General features: G+C 40.2%; 1 protein-coding gene across 1 annotated transcript in view; it reads right to left on the bottom strand.

The window, feature by feature from the left end:
* The window catches only part of LOC103729747 (protein dopey-1), a 70,002-nt gene that overhangs the window by 2,187 nt on the left and 53,492 nt on the right, over positions 1–14,323 (bottom strand). Inside the window, exons 29-33 of the mRNA XM_017796825.2 lie at positions 13,846–13,998; positions 8,927–9,063; positions 8,124–8,179; positions 6,006–6,170; positions 2,356–2,485 (exon numbers count right to left, since the gene is read on the bottom strand). Of these exons, the coding sequence (XP_017652314.1) occupies positions 2,356–2,485; positions 6,006–6,170; positions 8,124–8,179; positions 8,927–9,063; positions 13,846–13,998 (641 nt within the window). The remainder of the gene's footprint in view (positions 1–2,355; positions 2,486–6,005; positions 6,171–8,123; positions 8,180–8,926; positions 9,064–13,845; positions 13,999–14,323) is intronic.

Here is a 14,323-nt window from a genome sequence, read left to right as displayed (position 1 = left end):
ACTCAAGTACTGGTTGACCATACTGCGTCTACAGTCCCTTAAAACCAAAGTGCAATCCAGTGTTAAGCAGAGTGGAAAAGGAATTCGTGCTAAAGAGAATGGATGCAGTGGTTTCACCCTCTGCAGAGCTCAGTTCCAAATACACTAGAATTATAATTTCTTATATTCCTTTCCAGATGGTACTTTCAGGAGGGTTTGTTTTTCTGGGATCTTAACCAAGAGCACACTTCAATGTTGTTTCTTCTGTTTTTATGGACCTGTATTCAATGTTAAATGAAGCCAGTCATCTCTCCATACGAATTTACCTCCTATCACTTCGTAAGTCTACACATGGAGCGAGACTTCCTGTTTATCTGGGTTTGTGTTTCAATATTTGGTCCACATGTGGTAGCTTTTGCTGCCACGTCACAAGCATCAGCCACCTTCCCTGATGCTTGGCTATCTCTAATCCCTCCAAAATCTTAAAGTCCTCCTTGCCCTGTGGAAGGAAACAGGAGATCTCAGAGCCTTTGTTCCAGTGAACAGTATGCTTGGCCATGAAGGCTTTGTTTGTTTAAAGGATCTGGATGGGAAGATGCTTTCCAAATCAGAACAGCTGTCTTATTCTCTAGGTCAATCTCTGGGCAAAAGGGAGGAGTCTCAGGAAAAGTTCTCCTTATTAATGAGACACAGGGATAGCAGAGAGCATGGACCTGCAGTCACGTGTGTTCATACTGCATCTGGATTTGTCATTTTCCCCAAAACCTGTGATATGAAAATGATAAAGTCATGTCCTTAAACCCCTGATCAAACTCTCACCCACTTCTCTGTGCTTTTATTTAGCTCCTAAAAGAGCAAGTTCCTCATGTGCCTATGTAAAACATCTCAACTGCTTTCCTTCCTTTCCCTTCTGTAGAATATCCAATTCAGCTTAAGAACCACTGAGAGGCCCCAGAGGCTGAGGCCCCAGAGGCCAGAAAATGTGTCCAGCCACAAAGAGACTACATCTCAGAAAAAACCCTTGTCAGCAGCCAAAGTATTGAATCTGAAAAAAAAAAAAAATGAATTTAAAAGATGACAAAGGCCACCAACGAGCACGCCAGATTCATTACTTTTCTGTTTTAAGGCAAAGATATTAGATTAGCCCAGCACACAGTAAAAAATATAAAGGAGGTAGGACATGATGTAAAGTTAGACTTCTCTCCTACACCTTATCTGTGGTATGTTTCTAGTGAGTCTCACTTTCCCCTTAAGTTCCTGCACATAGATGTCACCTTCCAAATAGAGGCAGTTCAGTGGAGACTGTAGTTTTGAGCAGTGTTTGTAAAACTACAGAGAGTGGGGGATGATTGTTGAAATCTGGTTGATTGGGTCAGGATAGCAACAAGAACTATAGAAAATAATAGAGAAAATATCTTCTTATAAAGGTAAGTATTGTATTCTGTAAGAAGATTTAAATTGTTAGAGTTGTGCTGAGTCAGGATACGGGATGTATTTCTAGGCTATAATTTAGAAAAGTCAAAGAGACTGACAGCATATTTCAACATGTACATTTTATATCACATGGAAAAACAATGGCTCTATGCTAATGAAAGTTCCCTTTATTCTGACTGAGACCTAGTGCTTTCGGTTTTGATGAAATATTGTTACTTTATTAAAAGTGAAAATGTACGATCGTTTCATCCTCTGATCCTTTTAGAAACAAGTCTGACATTGATTCTACAAATCCCTTTTAGGACTGCTCATCTCAGTCACCGTGTTTCCCACTGTGGACATTGGCATGAGTGCTATCGATACATTGAACTGGGGTTTCTCGGGAGTTTTCAGGACCAGAGCACTAACTGGTTAAATACGTTGGTTCCAAGGTTTTCACTCATTTGAAGAGCTGATATTTGAAGATAATATTAATGTACACAACACTTCCTTTATCTTTTAAAATAGACGTTTAAAAATTTTTATTTTTTATTGGATGCATATGAGTGTATTGCCTGCATGTATGTAAGTGCACCCGTGTCATGCAATGCCCACAGAGGATCCCCTGGAACTGGAGTTATAGACTGTTGTTAGCAACCATGTGGGTGCTGGGAACTAAACCCAGGTCCTCTGGAAGAACAGCCAGTACTCTTTAACTGCTGAGTCATCTCTCCAGCCCCTAATATATGTTTCTTAAAGATATAATATTTAAATTAATGAATATTATGCTTTGGTAAATTAATTTTCAAAACTGAGAAGCTGTTTTCAAAATATTTGAACTTAATAATGTCCTTAGTTTCCCAAGAAATACTCAGTAAATGACTCATATATGCAAGTTAATATAACACGTAATTATATAATGTAACAATAAAACATAAAACATAACAGCTACATGAAAAGTACCTTTGCCCTTTTCCGAAGAAGTTTTGCTAGTCGTACCACGTAAGGTTTAAATTCTCGTTGATGTATGCCCTGCCTTCTGACTTCCAAACCTGAATCATCTGACGCTTCTGGAATAAAGGCCCATCGGTACCTATGAATGGAAGAATATCAATGTTAGTAAAAGAGACTTTGTGACATCTAAGATGAAGTACATAATTTAGTAGAAAGATCGTGACTCACTACCTACAAATCCAAGCACCAACTGGTAGCACTGTCACCTTGGTATACTTAACCTTTATGAGCTCTTGTTTCACTACTAAATGTGGGATTAAATAACTCAAGGAGTTATAAGAGATAAAGGAAAACTTACAAAGTGCTTGTCGCAGTTTTATTCTTGAGCAAAAAGTAAGTCCAGCCAAGCGTGGTGGTGTACCTTTAATCCCAGCACTTGGGAGGCAGAGGCAGGGGCAGGAGGATCTCTGTGAGTTCCAGATCAGCCTGGTTGACATAGTGAGTTACAGGCCAGCCATCATGAGACCCTGTCCTTTACCCCTAAAAAAGTGAAAAATATTTCTTCATTATGTAATAGGCAAAAAAAAAAAAGTTTTTCTAAAGGTTGTCCAATTGTATAGCAATTAAACTTGAAATTCTCCCACTGTAGCCTCCTAAGTGCTAAGATTACAGTGGTAAATTGCTCGGCAGGCATAAAGCTTTCAAAAGGAAATTGCTTTTTTGCTTTTATGTAGTTTATTATCTGTATTGTAATAAATTGTCACTTGATTTCTGCAGCATATAAAAGAGTATACCAAAAGGGTGGCTCCTTCCAGCACAGGAAGCATCAATAAATATTCCCATGTTCTTGGATTATATCCTTCCAGAGAATACATTCACAGAAGATCACACATTCACATGACCAACCTCTTTTTTTTTTTAAAAAAAAAAGCACACTAACCCCAGTGCTGGAATGCCCCTGCCCCAAACAACCAACCAACCACAAAAACAAACCAACCAGGCAGAGCTGCTATTTGAGCTATCTTGGAACTCTTATCTTACAAATTTTTGTTTTAAAAATTTTTGAGACAGTCTTTTTAGGAAAAAATTGGGGGTGGGGCTGGAGAAGTGGCTCAGCCGTTAAGAGCACAGGCTGCCCTTGCAGAGGACCTGGGTTTGGCTCCCAGCACCCACATGGTGGCTAACAACCATCAGTAAACTACAGTTCCAGGGGATCTGACTCCCTCTTCTGACCTCCATGGGCACTGTTCAACATGAGTGCACTTACATACATGTAGGCAATACACTCTAAGCATAAAAATATTTTCAAAATTTATTGAATTTTTGTTATTTTCATATATTTTGATGGTAGATTCCCCTCCCCTATCTGCAGCACCTCTTCCTACTGCCCCACCACCTAATTTAATGTATCCTAAAAGACCTATAGGGTAATTTATGTCCCAAAATGTTCTTCAGTATGGGTTCATCTACTGGAGCCTGGTTAATCTACCAAGATTCACATCCTTGAAAGAGACTGACTCTCCCCCACCAGCAGCCATTGGTTTCCAACAGTTTCTCAGGTAGGGTTGGGGTTTCTTACTCATGTCTCCATGTCTATGGTGGGATTATTTTTCTGGTTTGAACTTGCATGAGACTTGTGCATGCTGTCACCAATGTTGTAAGTTCATAGGGGTAATTGACCAGCTGTGAGACAGGTTCTTAATCAGTAGCTTAGGTTAGCTTGGCACTTGTTAGCCCAGGCTGGCCTGGAATGTATGGTGATCTTCTGCCTCAACCTCCCAAGTGCTGAGACTATCAATGTGAGCCCCCACACTTGGTTCTATACTACATTCTTTTTAGAGCTAAACACCACTTGAGTGTTAGAAGACTCTGATTTAACCAATCTTACACATTACCCAACTTCTTGTTATAAAAGTGCCACATGGTTACCTTTATAGCATAATTATTTTTGTGCATATCTGTGAGTTTGATGGTAGTTGATAAAACTTAGTCTTTTTAGAACTACTTGTGTAGAGAAAATGTTAGTTAAAATGTTAGTAATATACAATCTTGGAGAACAAGTGGATAATATCAATGTGAACTTCCAACAAGCATAAGAATGCTTCTCTTAAAGGTAAAAAGAAAGCTTTTAAATCTTTACCATTGTGAATGGTTATCTATAATTGTAACTTCTTACATTGAGTATAGCTCAACATTTTCCCTCATGATTGATGCCTTTTTTTTTCTTTCAGTGCTGGGGGTCAGAGGCACAGCTTTGCTCATGGTGAGCACATTCCACCACCAGGTTACCCCCCAGCTCTGTTTTGCTTCCTTTGTAATAACAATGCCTTGATGAAGAGGATACATTAGTTTCAGTTCTTGTCATGTAAGGAAGTGCCGTAAGCACACTAGTTAATGCTCTTCCTAGAGCACTGAAGAGCAGTACGCAGTAAACTTAGAGTATACTGGTTAATTCTATTTAGTAATTTTTTTCCAAACTTCTCTAACGGTATCCAAGTTTCAAAAACCCAACAATTGAAGTTTATCAAGATGTATATAGTTTTCAAATGGTAAAAAAATTAATCTTAAGATAATTTCTACTTACCATTAAATGTAATGAAAAATAAGCATTTTTTTTTTTTAGATTTAAGCATGTTCAAATAGAGAAGACTGAAAAGGATTCTTAAGTCTCACTCCTTCCCCTATCATTTCATTCCAGAAGAGTAACATCATGCAACATAGCAATGCATTATATAAAAGTATGTTTGATCTTGTGCACAATTTTTTTATTTCAGAAGCATTGTGCCCCAAATAACATAGTTTGGCTATTTTTAAAATTTAGATATGAAAAACTATAAGTAGTTCTGAGGACTTACCAATAAAGTATTATGAGACTTTACTCATTAATTTTCTCCTTCCTCCTTCCAGTTCACTCAAAGAAAACCTCCCCATGCTTACCTTTCCCCCACTTTTTTTTCCACACTGCACAGCCAAAATAAACTCTCTACAGTGCAAGCTGGTAACCACTGCACTCCTTCACGGACTCATAGCTTTGCAGTATCCTTGGCCAAGTCAACTCTTGATGAGGCTTTACAGAGTCAAGCCCCTTTTAAGCCTCTTCTCTCAACATCAAGCTCTAGCAATACAGATCTTGCAAGACCTCAAACACGCCAGCCCCACTTCTGCCTGTCTTTGCACATGTGCCTCTCTAGCCCTTCACCACTTCAGTTCAAAATTCCCCTCAGGGCCTGGTCTGACCTCAGAGTTGGGAGTGGTCTCTGCTGTGTGGGCTCACAGCACCATCTCCATGTGCAATCATAACATCCATTATATGCTCTACTATGTCTCCCTACTAGCCTAGAAGCTGCAGAATGACATATCCACTGCCCACTTCCAGAGGGCACTCTACTTTTTCAGTGAATGGTTTGTGTATCCATATCAACCATTTACTTCGTAACTGCTGCCTACATCTTCCAATAGAATATTTTAGAAAAATTATGAATACTTCAACTTACAGAACTTTTTAAAAAGATTCAGTTTTATTTTTATGTACATGAATGCTTTGCCTACATGTACATATGTACACTATGTGCATGCCTGATGCCTGTGGAGTGTTACAGATCAATGATCAAAGTAAATGTATTTTTTAAAATATCCATTTAATCCATGCTTTTACTTACATCTGAAACTGAGGAAGATTTTCAGAGGGCAGTGCCAGAGCCAAATCCAAAAATTTGCAAGCAGAGAGATAGAGGTTCAGCCACCTCTGGCTGTTGTATGAAGTAGAGAAGCCATTACCTCCAGTGTAGGTGGTCTCCAGACCAGCCACAGAGGGGCCTGAAGTCCTGAAAGCAGATACAGTGCTGTCAGCAGCTGGACCACTGGCTCACAGGGATTCTGGAGTATCTAAAACACGAGCTTGTCTTTCCCATGGTCATCCTCATCACGTTACCAATCATTACAATTTGGACATGATTAAATTTTATTTTATTTTATTTTCAAAAAGTTTACCTGGTTCTTTAAATTTTAAGAGTGTAAAGACAGTATATAACTTCCATTACAGTCAAGAAATGATAAAAAACAATGGCCTGGCATGGTAGCACACACCTTTAATCACAGCACTCAGAAGAACTTGGTGAGATGAGGCCAGCCTGGTCTACACAGTGAGTTCCAGGCCAGCTGGGGCTACAGGGAGACCCTGTCTCAAAATAAAATAAAAAAAAATAAAATAAAAAATAAAAAAATAAATGAAACAGGGTAATTAAGAAACTTCCTACTGCTCAGATGCTCCCTCTGATGGGGGAGCTTCCTAGAATAATCAACATAGCTCTGGGTGTTGGAGCCCTGAGGAGTTATGTGTACTTAGGACACATGGTCTTGTGTGTGCATATGGAGGCCAGAAATCAACTTTGGGTGTCGTTCTTTGCACTGTACACCTTGGTTTCTGAAACAGGGTCTCTCATTGACCAAGTAGGCTTGGCTGGCCGGCCAGTGAGTGCCAGGATCATCTGTCTCTGCCTCCTCAGTGCTGGGATTGCAAGTGCATGCCTCTGCCGCTTTTTTGGTTTTAGAGTCAGTTTTATTTTTATGTATATGAATGCTTTGCCTACGTGTATATATATATATGTGCACTTTGTGCATGCCTGATGCCTGTGGAGGCCAGAAGAGGGTGTTGGATCTTCTGTAACTGTTGTTACAGATGGCTGTAAGCAATCATGTGGGTGCTGGGAACCAAACCTGGGTCCTTTGCAAGAGCAGCAAATACTCTTAACCACTGAGCCATCCCTCTAGCCCCCACTCCCAGCTTTACTACATGGGTTCTAGGGATTAAACTCAGGTCCTCATAATTGCAAGGCAAGCATTTTACCTACTGAGCTACCCCCAAGCCTGAGACATGATTTTTCAAGGATCTTTTCAATTTATAAATTTGTGAAAAAATTCCTATTGAAATTAAAAAAAAAACAAAACTGTAGTAAGTCATAGTAGTAAAGCGCTTATTAAAAAGAATAAAACTATAATACATTCAATTAGGAACATTCTGGAAGATCTTGACGTATGGATACTTTGGTTATAGATTACCTGACACAGTCATTTGGCTATGTGTTCCAAGTTTCAGGGGCCAGAGTTGAGCCTAAAACCAACATGATTCATATAGCTGAAACAATCCTGAATTATATTAAACTAAATTTAAGTCTAGAAGTCAAAGCCTTGAATGCTGATAGTCTACTGTGTTTTCTGACTAAGTAAAATTATATTCAAATATGATCAATTAAATAATAGCAGTATTTGGATAAGAGAGTATCTCAATTTTCCTAAGTTCTTGTGTGCCGGATAGCTTTAGTGTCAACTTGACTCACCTGGGTTGAGAGAGCCTCAATTGGGGAATTGCCTTCATTGGACTGGCCTGTGGCCATATCCATGGGGCATCTTCTGGATTGTTGAGTGATGTGGGAGGGCCCAGGCCACTGTGGGTGGTGCCACCCTAGGCAGGTGGGCCTGTGTTGCATAAGAGAGCAGACTGAGCAGGGGCCAGGGAAGCAAGCCAGTAAGCAGTGTTCCTCCATGGCCTGTGCTCCAGCTCCTGCCTCCAGGTTCCTGCCCTGAGTTCTTACCTTGGGCTCCAGGATGAACTGTGACCCGGGAGATGTAAACTAAATAAACCCTTTCTTCCCCAATTAGGTATTGGTCAGAGTGTTTTGTCATAGCAATGAAGAAACAAATTAGAAGGACGTCTTGAGTAACATTTTAGGTAACTACCGGATACTAAAGGCTCATAAGAACATACTGAAGCATATTACCGTGAAATATCTTCATCAGCAGTGAGTTCCTGTTCCATCAATAAAAACACCTGTACCTGGAGACCAAGAAATACATGTTTACTTTAATTGGATATATAATTTTTTCACCTTTAGTATCTTTGTCACAATCTCTCTGAAGCAAGTTTAACTGCGATGAAAACTGTACTGTAAGAGTGAGGACATGCCTTATGTCAGTCTATGAAAATCCACTTCAACCATCTCTCACTAGGGGTTCTACTACAGATGGGAATTATACCTGTTGGCCATGACAAAGCTAGAAACAAACCAAAGAGACTGAGCACCACACCAGATCAGATATGGTAAGGGTTCACAGGCAGCTAGCTGGTCAGCTACATTGCACAATTGGAGGCTTCTGCTATTTAGAGGTGAAATCTGACTTGTTTTTATTATTTTCAACTGTAAAAATTGTCAGTAACTGGTTGATCTGAGCTTATTTATTTTTTAATTATATTTTATTTATTATTATATTTCTATTTGTATGAGTGTATTGCCTGCATATGTAGGTAGGTGCACCCGTGTTGTGCAGTGCCTTCAGAGGTCAGAAGAGGGTGTTGGATCCCTGGAAACTGGAGTTATGGATGGCTGTTGGCCACCATGTGGGTGCTGGGAATAGAAGTGGGGTCCTCTGCAAGAGTGGTCAGTGCTCTTAAATGCTGAGCCATCTCTCCAGCCCCAAGTTTATTATTTTTTTAAGATGAAATTTTGTCCGTGAAGGAAATGGAAATTAATCATACTGTTGTACAATTTATATCTGTAACCTGACTGAATTAAAATGAACTTACAAGCTCTGTGATCATTGTAGGCCAGAGCGAGGTAAGATGTTGTGGAGACATTCTTAAAAGCAACACTCTGAAAAACAGGAACACTTGGGAGTGAAGAGTCGGCACTTGGGGCAAACGGAGACTCTCAACCAATCTCTCTGGAAGGAATGCAATAGATTTTTCAATGCTAAATAATTCTAATCGTTGTCATAAAACTTCCCATCTAGCTCAGAAAGAAAAACATTCCAATCTGTTGCAACGGATTATGATTCGTTCATAAATGCTAAGTGACTAGAAAAGTCAATGAATTATGTACAAAAAAACAAGTATTATTACATTCAATGAATTCCATCATATGGCAACTAAAAGTTTTGAATGTTTACTCTAAATTTCTACATTAATTATCGCTAAGATAAGAAACCAGTACTCTTATTTGAACTACATTTTTGGCAGAGATGAATCTAGACATGTTAAAAGAGACAAGAATATAATCCCAGTACTTGGGATGCTAAGGCAGCAGGACCATGAGCTAGAGGTGTTAGCCTGTGCTACCTAGTGAGACCTGGTCTCAAGCAAACCACCCCACCCCAATCCACCCCACCCCAATCAACCAACTAACTAAATAAACAATAACAACAATCCCAAGAAATCAGAGAGGAATATAACCATATATATGTGTTAAGAAACAGAATCACGTTAAATGGGAGGGGGGGAAAAGGAGGGATATACAAGGAACTATGGAGATATAGGAGAAGAGGGAGCTGGGGGGGGGACCATAGCAGACAGGAATTATCAAGGGAGAAAAGGGAAAAATGGGGATACCTTAAATGGGGAAGGCATGGAGGGAGGGTTAGCCAGGGAGATAAAGAAGAGAGATAAATAATGCCTAGCTAGTATAAAAAATCAGAGGGAATCTGGGGACACTAATTTGACATGATAGGCCTTAACACAAATGACAGAATATATGAATTCCAGTGTGGAGGCTATGGGAGGGTGCCAGTGGGGATGGGAGGTAGACATTCTGTGAGAAATACACAAAAATAAGAAATTAAACAAAAACCAGAATCACTTGTCTTCTAGAAGAAAAAAAGTCTCCCTAGGGAGATCATGTGAGTCCATGGGCTCCTGAGGCTAAACAGCACTCCCTGATGTGGGCAGAAAATAATCCTGCGATAGGTGAAGCTATCTGGAGTAATAAATGTGCTGCTATCCTGGACAAAGATGGTCACCAAACCCCTATGATCAAAAAAATTTAGTTTTCAAAAGTCTCATATAACAGATTACATAGGTCTACTTTCATCATGAAAAGGGAAGGACTTGGTCTTTATTAGAACAGATACTTATTCTGAGTATGGGTCTGCCTTTCCTTCACAAAACGTTTCTGCCAAAACTATTGTCCATGGACTTCCAGAATGCAGTATTACACCCAGTACTGCAAGCACTAACCAAGGAGCTCACTTCACAGTCAAAGATGTGTGGTGGTGGATTCATGCTCATAGAATTCACTGCTCTGTTGTTCTCCATCTTAAAATAGCTAGGTTGTTAGAATGGTGGAATGACCATTTGAGCTCACAGTTACAGCGCCAGCTAGGTAGCAATAGTCTGAAGGGTAGGACAGGGTTCCTCCATAAGGCTACATAGGTTGCAATCAGTGTCCAGGATATGGTCCTTCTGCAGCCAGGACTTATGGGTCTAGGGATCAAGGGGTAGAAAAGGAAATACTCACCATCACCCCTTGTAAAAATTTTGCTTCCTGTTCCCTGATCTGATGCTCTATTGACCTAGAAGTTTTGATTTCCAAGGGGAAGTGCTCCTCAAGTGCCCAAGTCAACAGGCTAAGAAAAGAGTTACAGTGGTAGCAGAAGTGACTGATTCAGACTATTAGGGGGAAATCAAACTGTTTTTCCAAAACAGAGGCAAAGAGGAGTATTTCTGGAGTGCAGGAGATCCCTTAGGATATCTCAGTATTGTATTATTCCCTGCCATTAAAGTCAATAGGAAATTATAACAATCTAATCTAGGTAGGGTAATAAACATCCCAGACCCTTAAAAACTGAAGCTGTGGGTCACTCACGCCTCCAGGTAAAGAACCAAGACTTGATGAGGTGCCCACATCACAGGATGGAGTCCATACCTGATACTATTATCGGGGCCAAGAATCTGTGGCTAGACAGGTCATAGGCCACACAGGAGAACCTACTACTATCATTCTGCTAAACAGACACAGTATTAAATGGACTCCTAATGGTTTATTGTTATTCCCATAGATTAGTGCATCTCTCAACTCTCACTGGAGAAGCTTCTTGTAGCAGATGGCAATGACACAGAAACCCACACCTGGTCAACATGCAGAGAGTAAGAGACTGTGGAGTGCTCAATCCTAAATGGGACACCTATATCAAACCCTTTCCTCCCAAGTCTCAGGGATCATTCCCAAAGAAGAGCTGGAAAGACTGAGAGTCAGACATGTTAGATGAATCCAAGGAAACTGTGTTGTCTGGATACCTCAGGGTCATTGTTCATATGAACCCACAGTACTTATGACAGCACTCACAAGACCTGTGCAAACCCAAGTCAGACAGGGACCTAGCATGGATGAGGGAGGTGGGCAGGAAGCCCCAGCCCCAGCTAAAGATCTATTGGTAGTTGACAGATGCTGGGAGAGCGGGAGAGTCCAGTTTTTCTTCCTGGTGTGACACCTGGTAGGTTGACCAGACTCCAAGGGATGCCGCACACCCAAGATAATCTAGGAAACACAGATTAAACTCAATAGGCCTTACAAAAAGATAAGACAAAAGATAATAGAGAAGATGAAGCTAGGGAGATAGTAAGGTAAAGAGGGAGAAGGAGGAAGGAGGGGGTCCTAAATATATCAAAATACACTATGAACTTCTCAAATCAATAAAAATATTAAAATCTGTATCATTTTAAGGTATGGAACATCAAAACAGCAAGCCTTCCTAAGAGATTTTTGCTACTTGTGCTGAGGAAAGAATTAGTATGTTTTCAGTTCTATGTGGAATAATTATGTTGGAAAAAATGATGGCTTTATTCTTCTTCTTTGGAAATTAAGCATGGCAAGAAGAGATGAGGCTGTGTGTCAAGCTGACAAGGGATGGACTTATGATGGTTGGTTTTGACTGTCAAATTGATTGGATTAAGGGCTATCAAGGACTGGTGCACCTGTATCTGTGAGGGTATAATATAAATCATATTGGTAAATTATCATGTGCTGTTTGTACTTGTTGAAAGTGGACTCTGGGACTAAGGAGGGTCTTCTTCCCAGATTCTACCATGCTTATTTTTAATGTCCTCTAAAATTCCCTGTCCTTGGGTAGGCTGGGTACCTAACTCTGAGACAGAGAAAAAGGAGAACAGCAAACAGCCAAAGGTATTAAAAACATTGCATCCTGCCTGTATGATAGTACAAACCTTAAAGCCCAGTCAGGGCTACAGGGCTTCTGAGTGAGACCGTCTCAAAACAAAACCAACAAACAAAACATTGCATCCTTGAGAACAAGTAGAAGGTAAACCATTTCCAACAGAGGTTACTATTTTTTATCCTATGGTATAAAAATGTCTGTGGTGGGAATGAGGAGCTCATTCATGGTGAGTTCTGGTCTGCCTGTAAATCTCTCCACCAGGAACTCCAGCATGACTATTGCGCAGGATTTCCCCAGTCATTTCAGATCTTGTCACTGTTTGATTTGATGAGGTTACTTTTGCTTGCTCTCCTCTGCTGCCTGCTGTCATCAGTACACAATTTGATGATATTTTGCTATCTGTATGCTGCTTCTATCTGCTTCTTGCTATTTTTAATTTTTTTCCATACTTAATAAACTCATTTGAAACCAAAAGTATGGCTGTTGCAGATTATTCAGATGGAACAGCAAAGGTTTCCAGAGAGGACTGGCATGTGGGTCAGTGACTGGGAGTCCAAGATTTGTCCTCAGCAAGCTTTATTCAACGAATAAGAAGTATGTGTTTGCCCGCCTTCCCTTCTTTTTTCTCAGCAAGTATGTCTATTAGAGCTGTTGCAGTTCTCTGACATTGGAGTCCAGCTTCTTTGACCTTTCAATATGGACTCAATACCAGTCCTATCTGCCTACAGTACTGGACTACCAGCTGCTGAGGCATCCAGCTTCAAGCAGAACAGCTACTGTGTGCTCTGCTGCTCCTGTGTGCAGGTGGCCACTGTTGGACAACACAGTTCCTTCTGTGTCAGCCAATGTCATACATTCCATTTTATGACATGTACAAATTAAAAATTCTTATGACATTTATTTATTTATTTATTTTGTGGTGGTGGTAGAGGTGGTAGTGGGGTGTGTGTACGACAATGGTGCACATGTGGAGATCACTGGACAACTTGTGAAAACTGGTTCTCACCTCCCACCATGTGGGCCCTGACAAGTCAGGTTGTCAGGCTTGGGGGCATATGCCCTTACCCACTGAGCCATCTTTTTTTCCCTATTGGTTCTGTTCCCACCACAGGGTTTTCTTAGAACCCTGCTAATACAGCTCCAAGTACAGTTCCAAATTACAGACATGCAAATGCTACTGCTAGCCACAAGCTCCTGGCTCTCCTTTGTTCTGTCCTTTCCTTAAGGATGTATGATCTGTTGTCCTACATGAAAAAGCACTACCATGCTTGCCTGTAGGGAAACTTACTTAACCTCAAATATGAATTCATATGAAATTTAAACCAAACAATAAAACAAAGACAACATTTAGGTAAGTCCTTCAAAGTCAGTGTTGATTCCTTGGACATACTGGAGATAAACTTTTCCCTTATCTAACACTGCCCATAAACTCAAAGTATAGTTTAGGAAAGATGTTTTCTAATGAGCAACAACTGAAAAACAAAAACAACCAAACAATTACCCTCTCTCTCATCCCCGGAATTCAAAAGATAGACAAGGTGAGTTTTAATTACTTACCTTGTATGTCTGGAAGGTACTTCTGGTACTGGTCAATTTCACTGCTAAAAATAGCAAAGGCTAGTCTTTTGAGAAGCATGGCTCTCTGTTCTAGCTCCACATCCCGGTTTGCAAACAGATTAAGTGAGCTGCTTTGGGCTACAGCTACTCGAGCTGAAAAAAATGAGAGCAAGTAAGAGATGGCGACACAGACGAGACATCCGCTTGTCTGGAAATGATTACTGTCATCTGCTGTAAATGAGTGGATGCCCTATGGCACATTCAAATGAGAGCAACATGTAGCAGAGGACTTTGGACCATTTCTGATGCAGAAAAGCTGGCAGATAGTTTCAATATTCACATGCCAGGAGATCAAATGATAGAACTGTGATGGAGACAGGAAAACTTAGAACTGTGTGTTTTAGAATATAAAATGTCTAATATGCCACTTTATAAAGCCCATCTGCTTACATTATGCATTACTTTGAAAATTCATTGA

This window comes from Nannospalax galili, unplaced genomic scaffold (assembly GCF_000622305.1).
Source record: "Nannospalax galili isolate Female #2095 unplaced genomic scaffold, S.galili_v1.0 scaffold2893, whole genome shotgun sequence".
Taxonomy (NCBI): domain Eukaryota; kingdom Metazoa; phylum Chordata; class Mammalia; order Rodentia; family Spalacidae; genus Nannospalax; species Nannospalax galili.
This window is presented reverse-complemented; position numbering and strand designations above follow the sequence as displayed.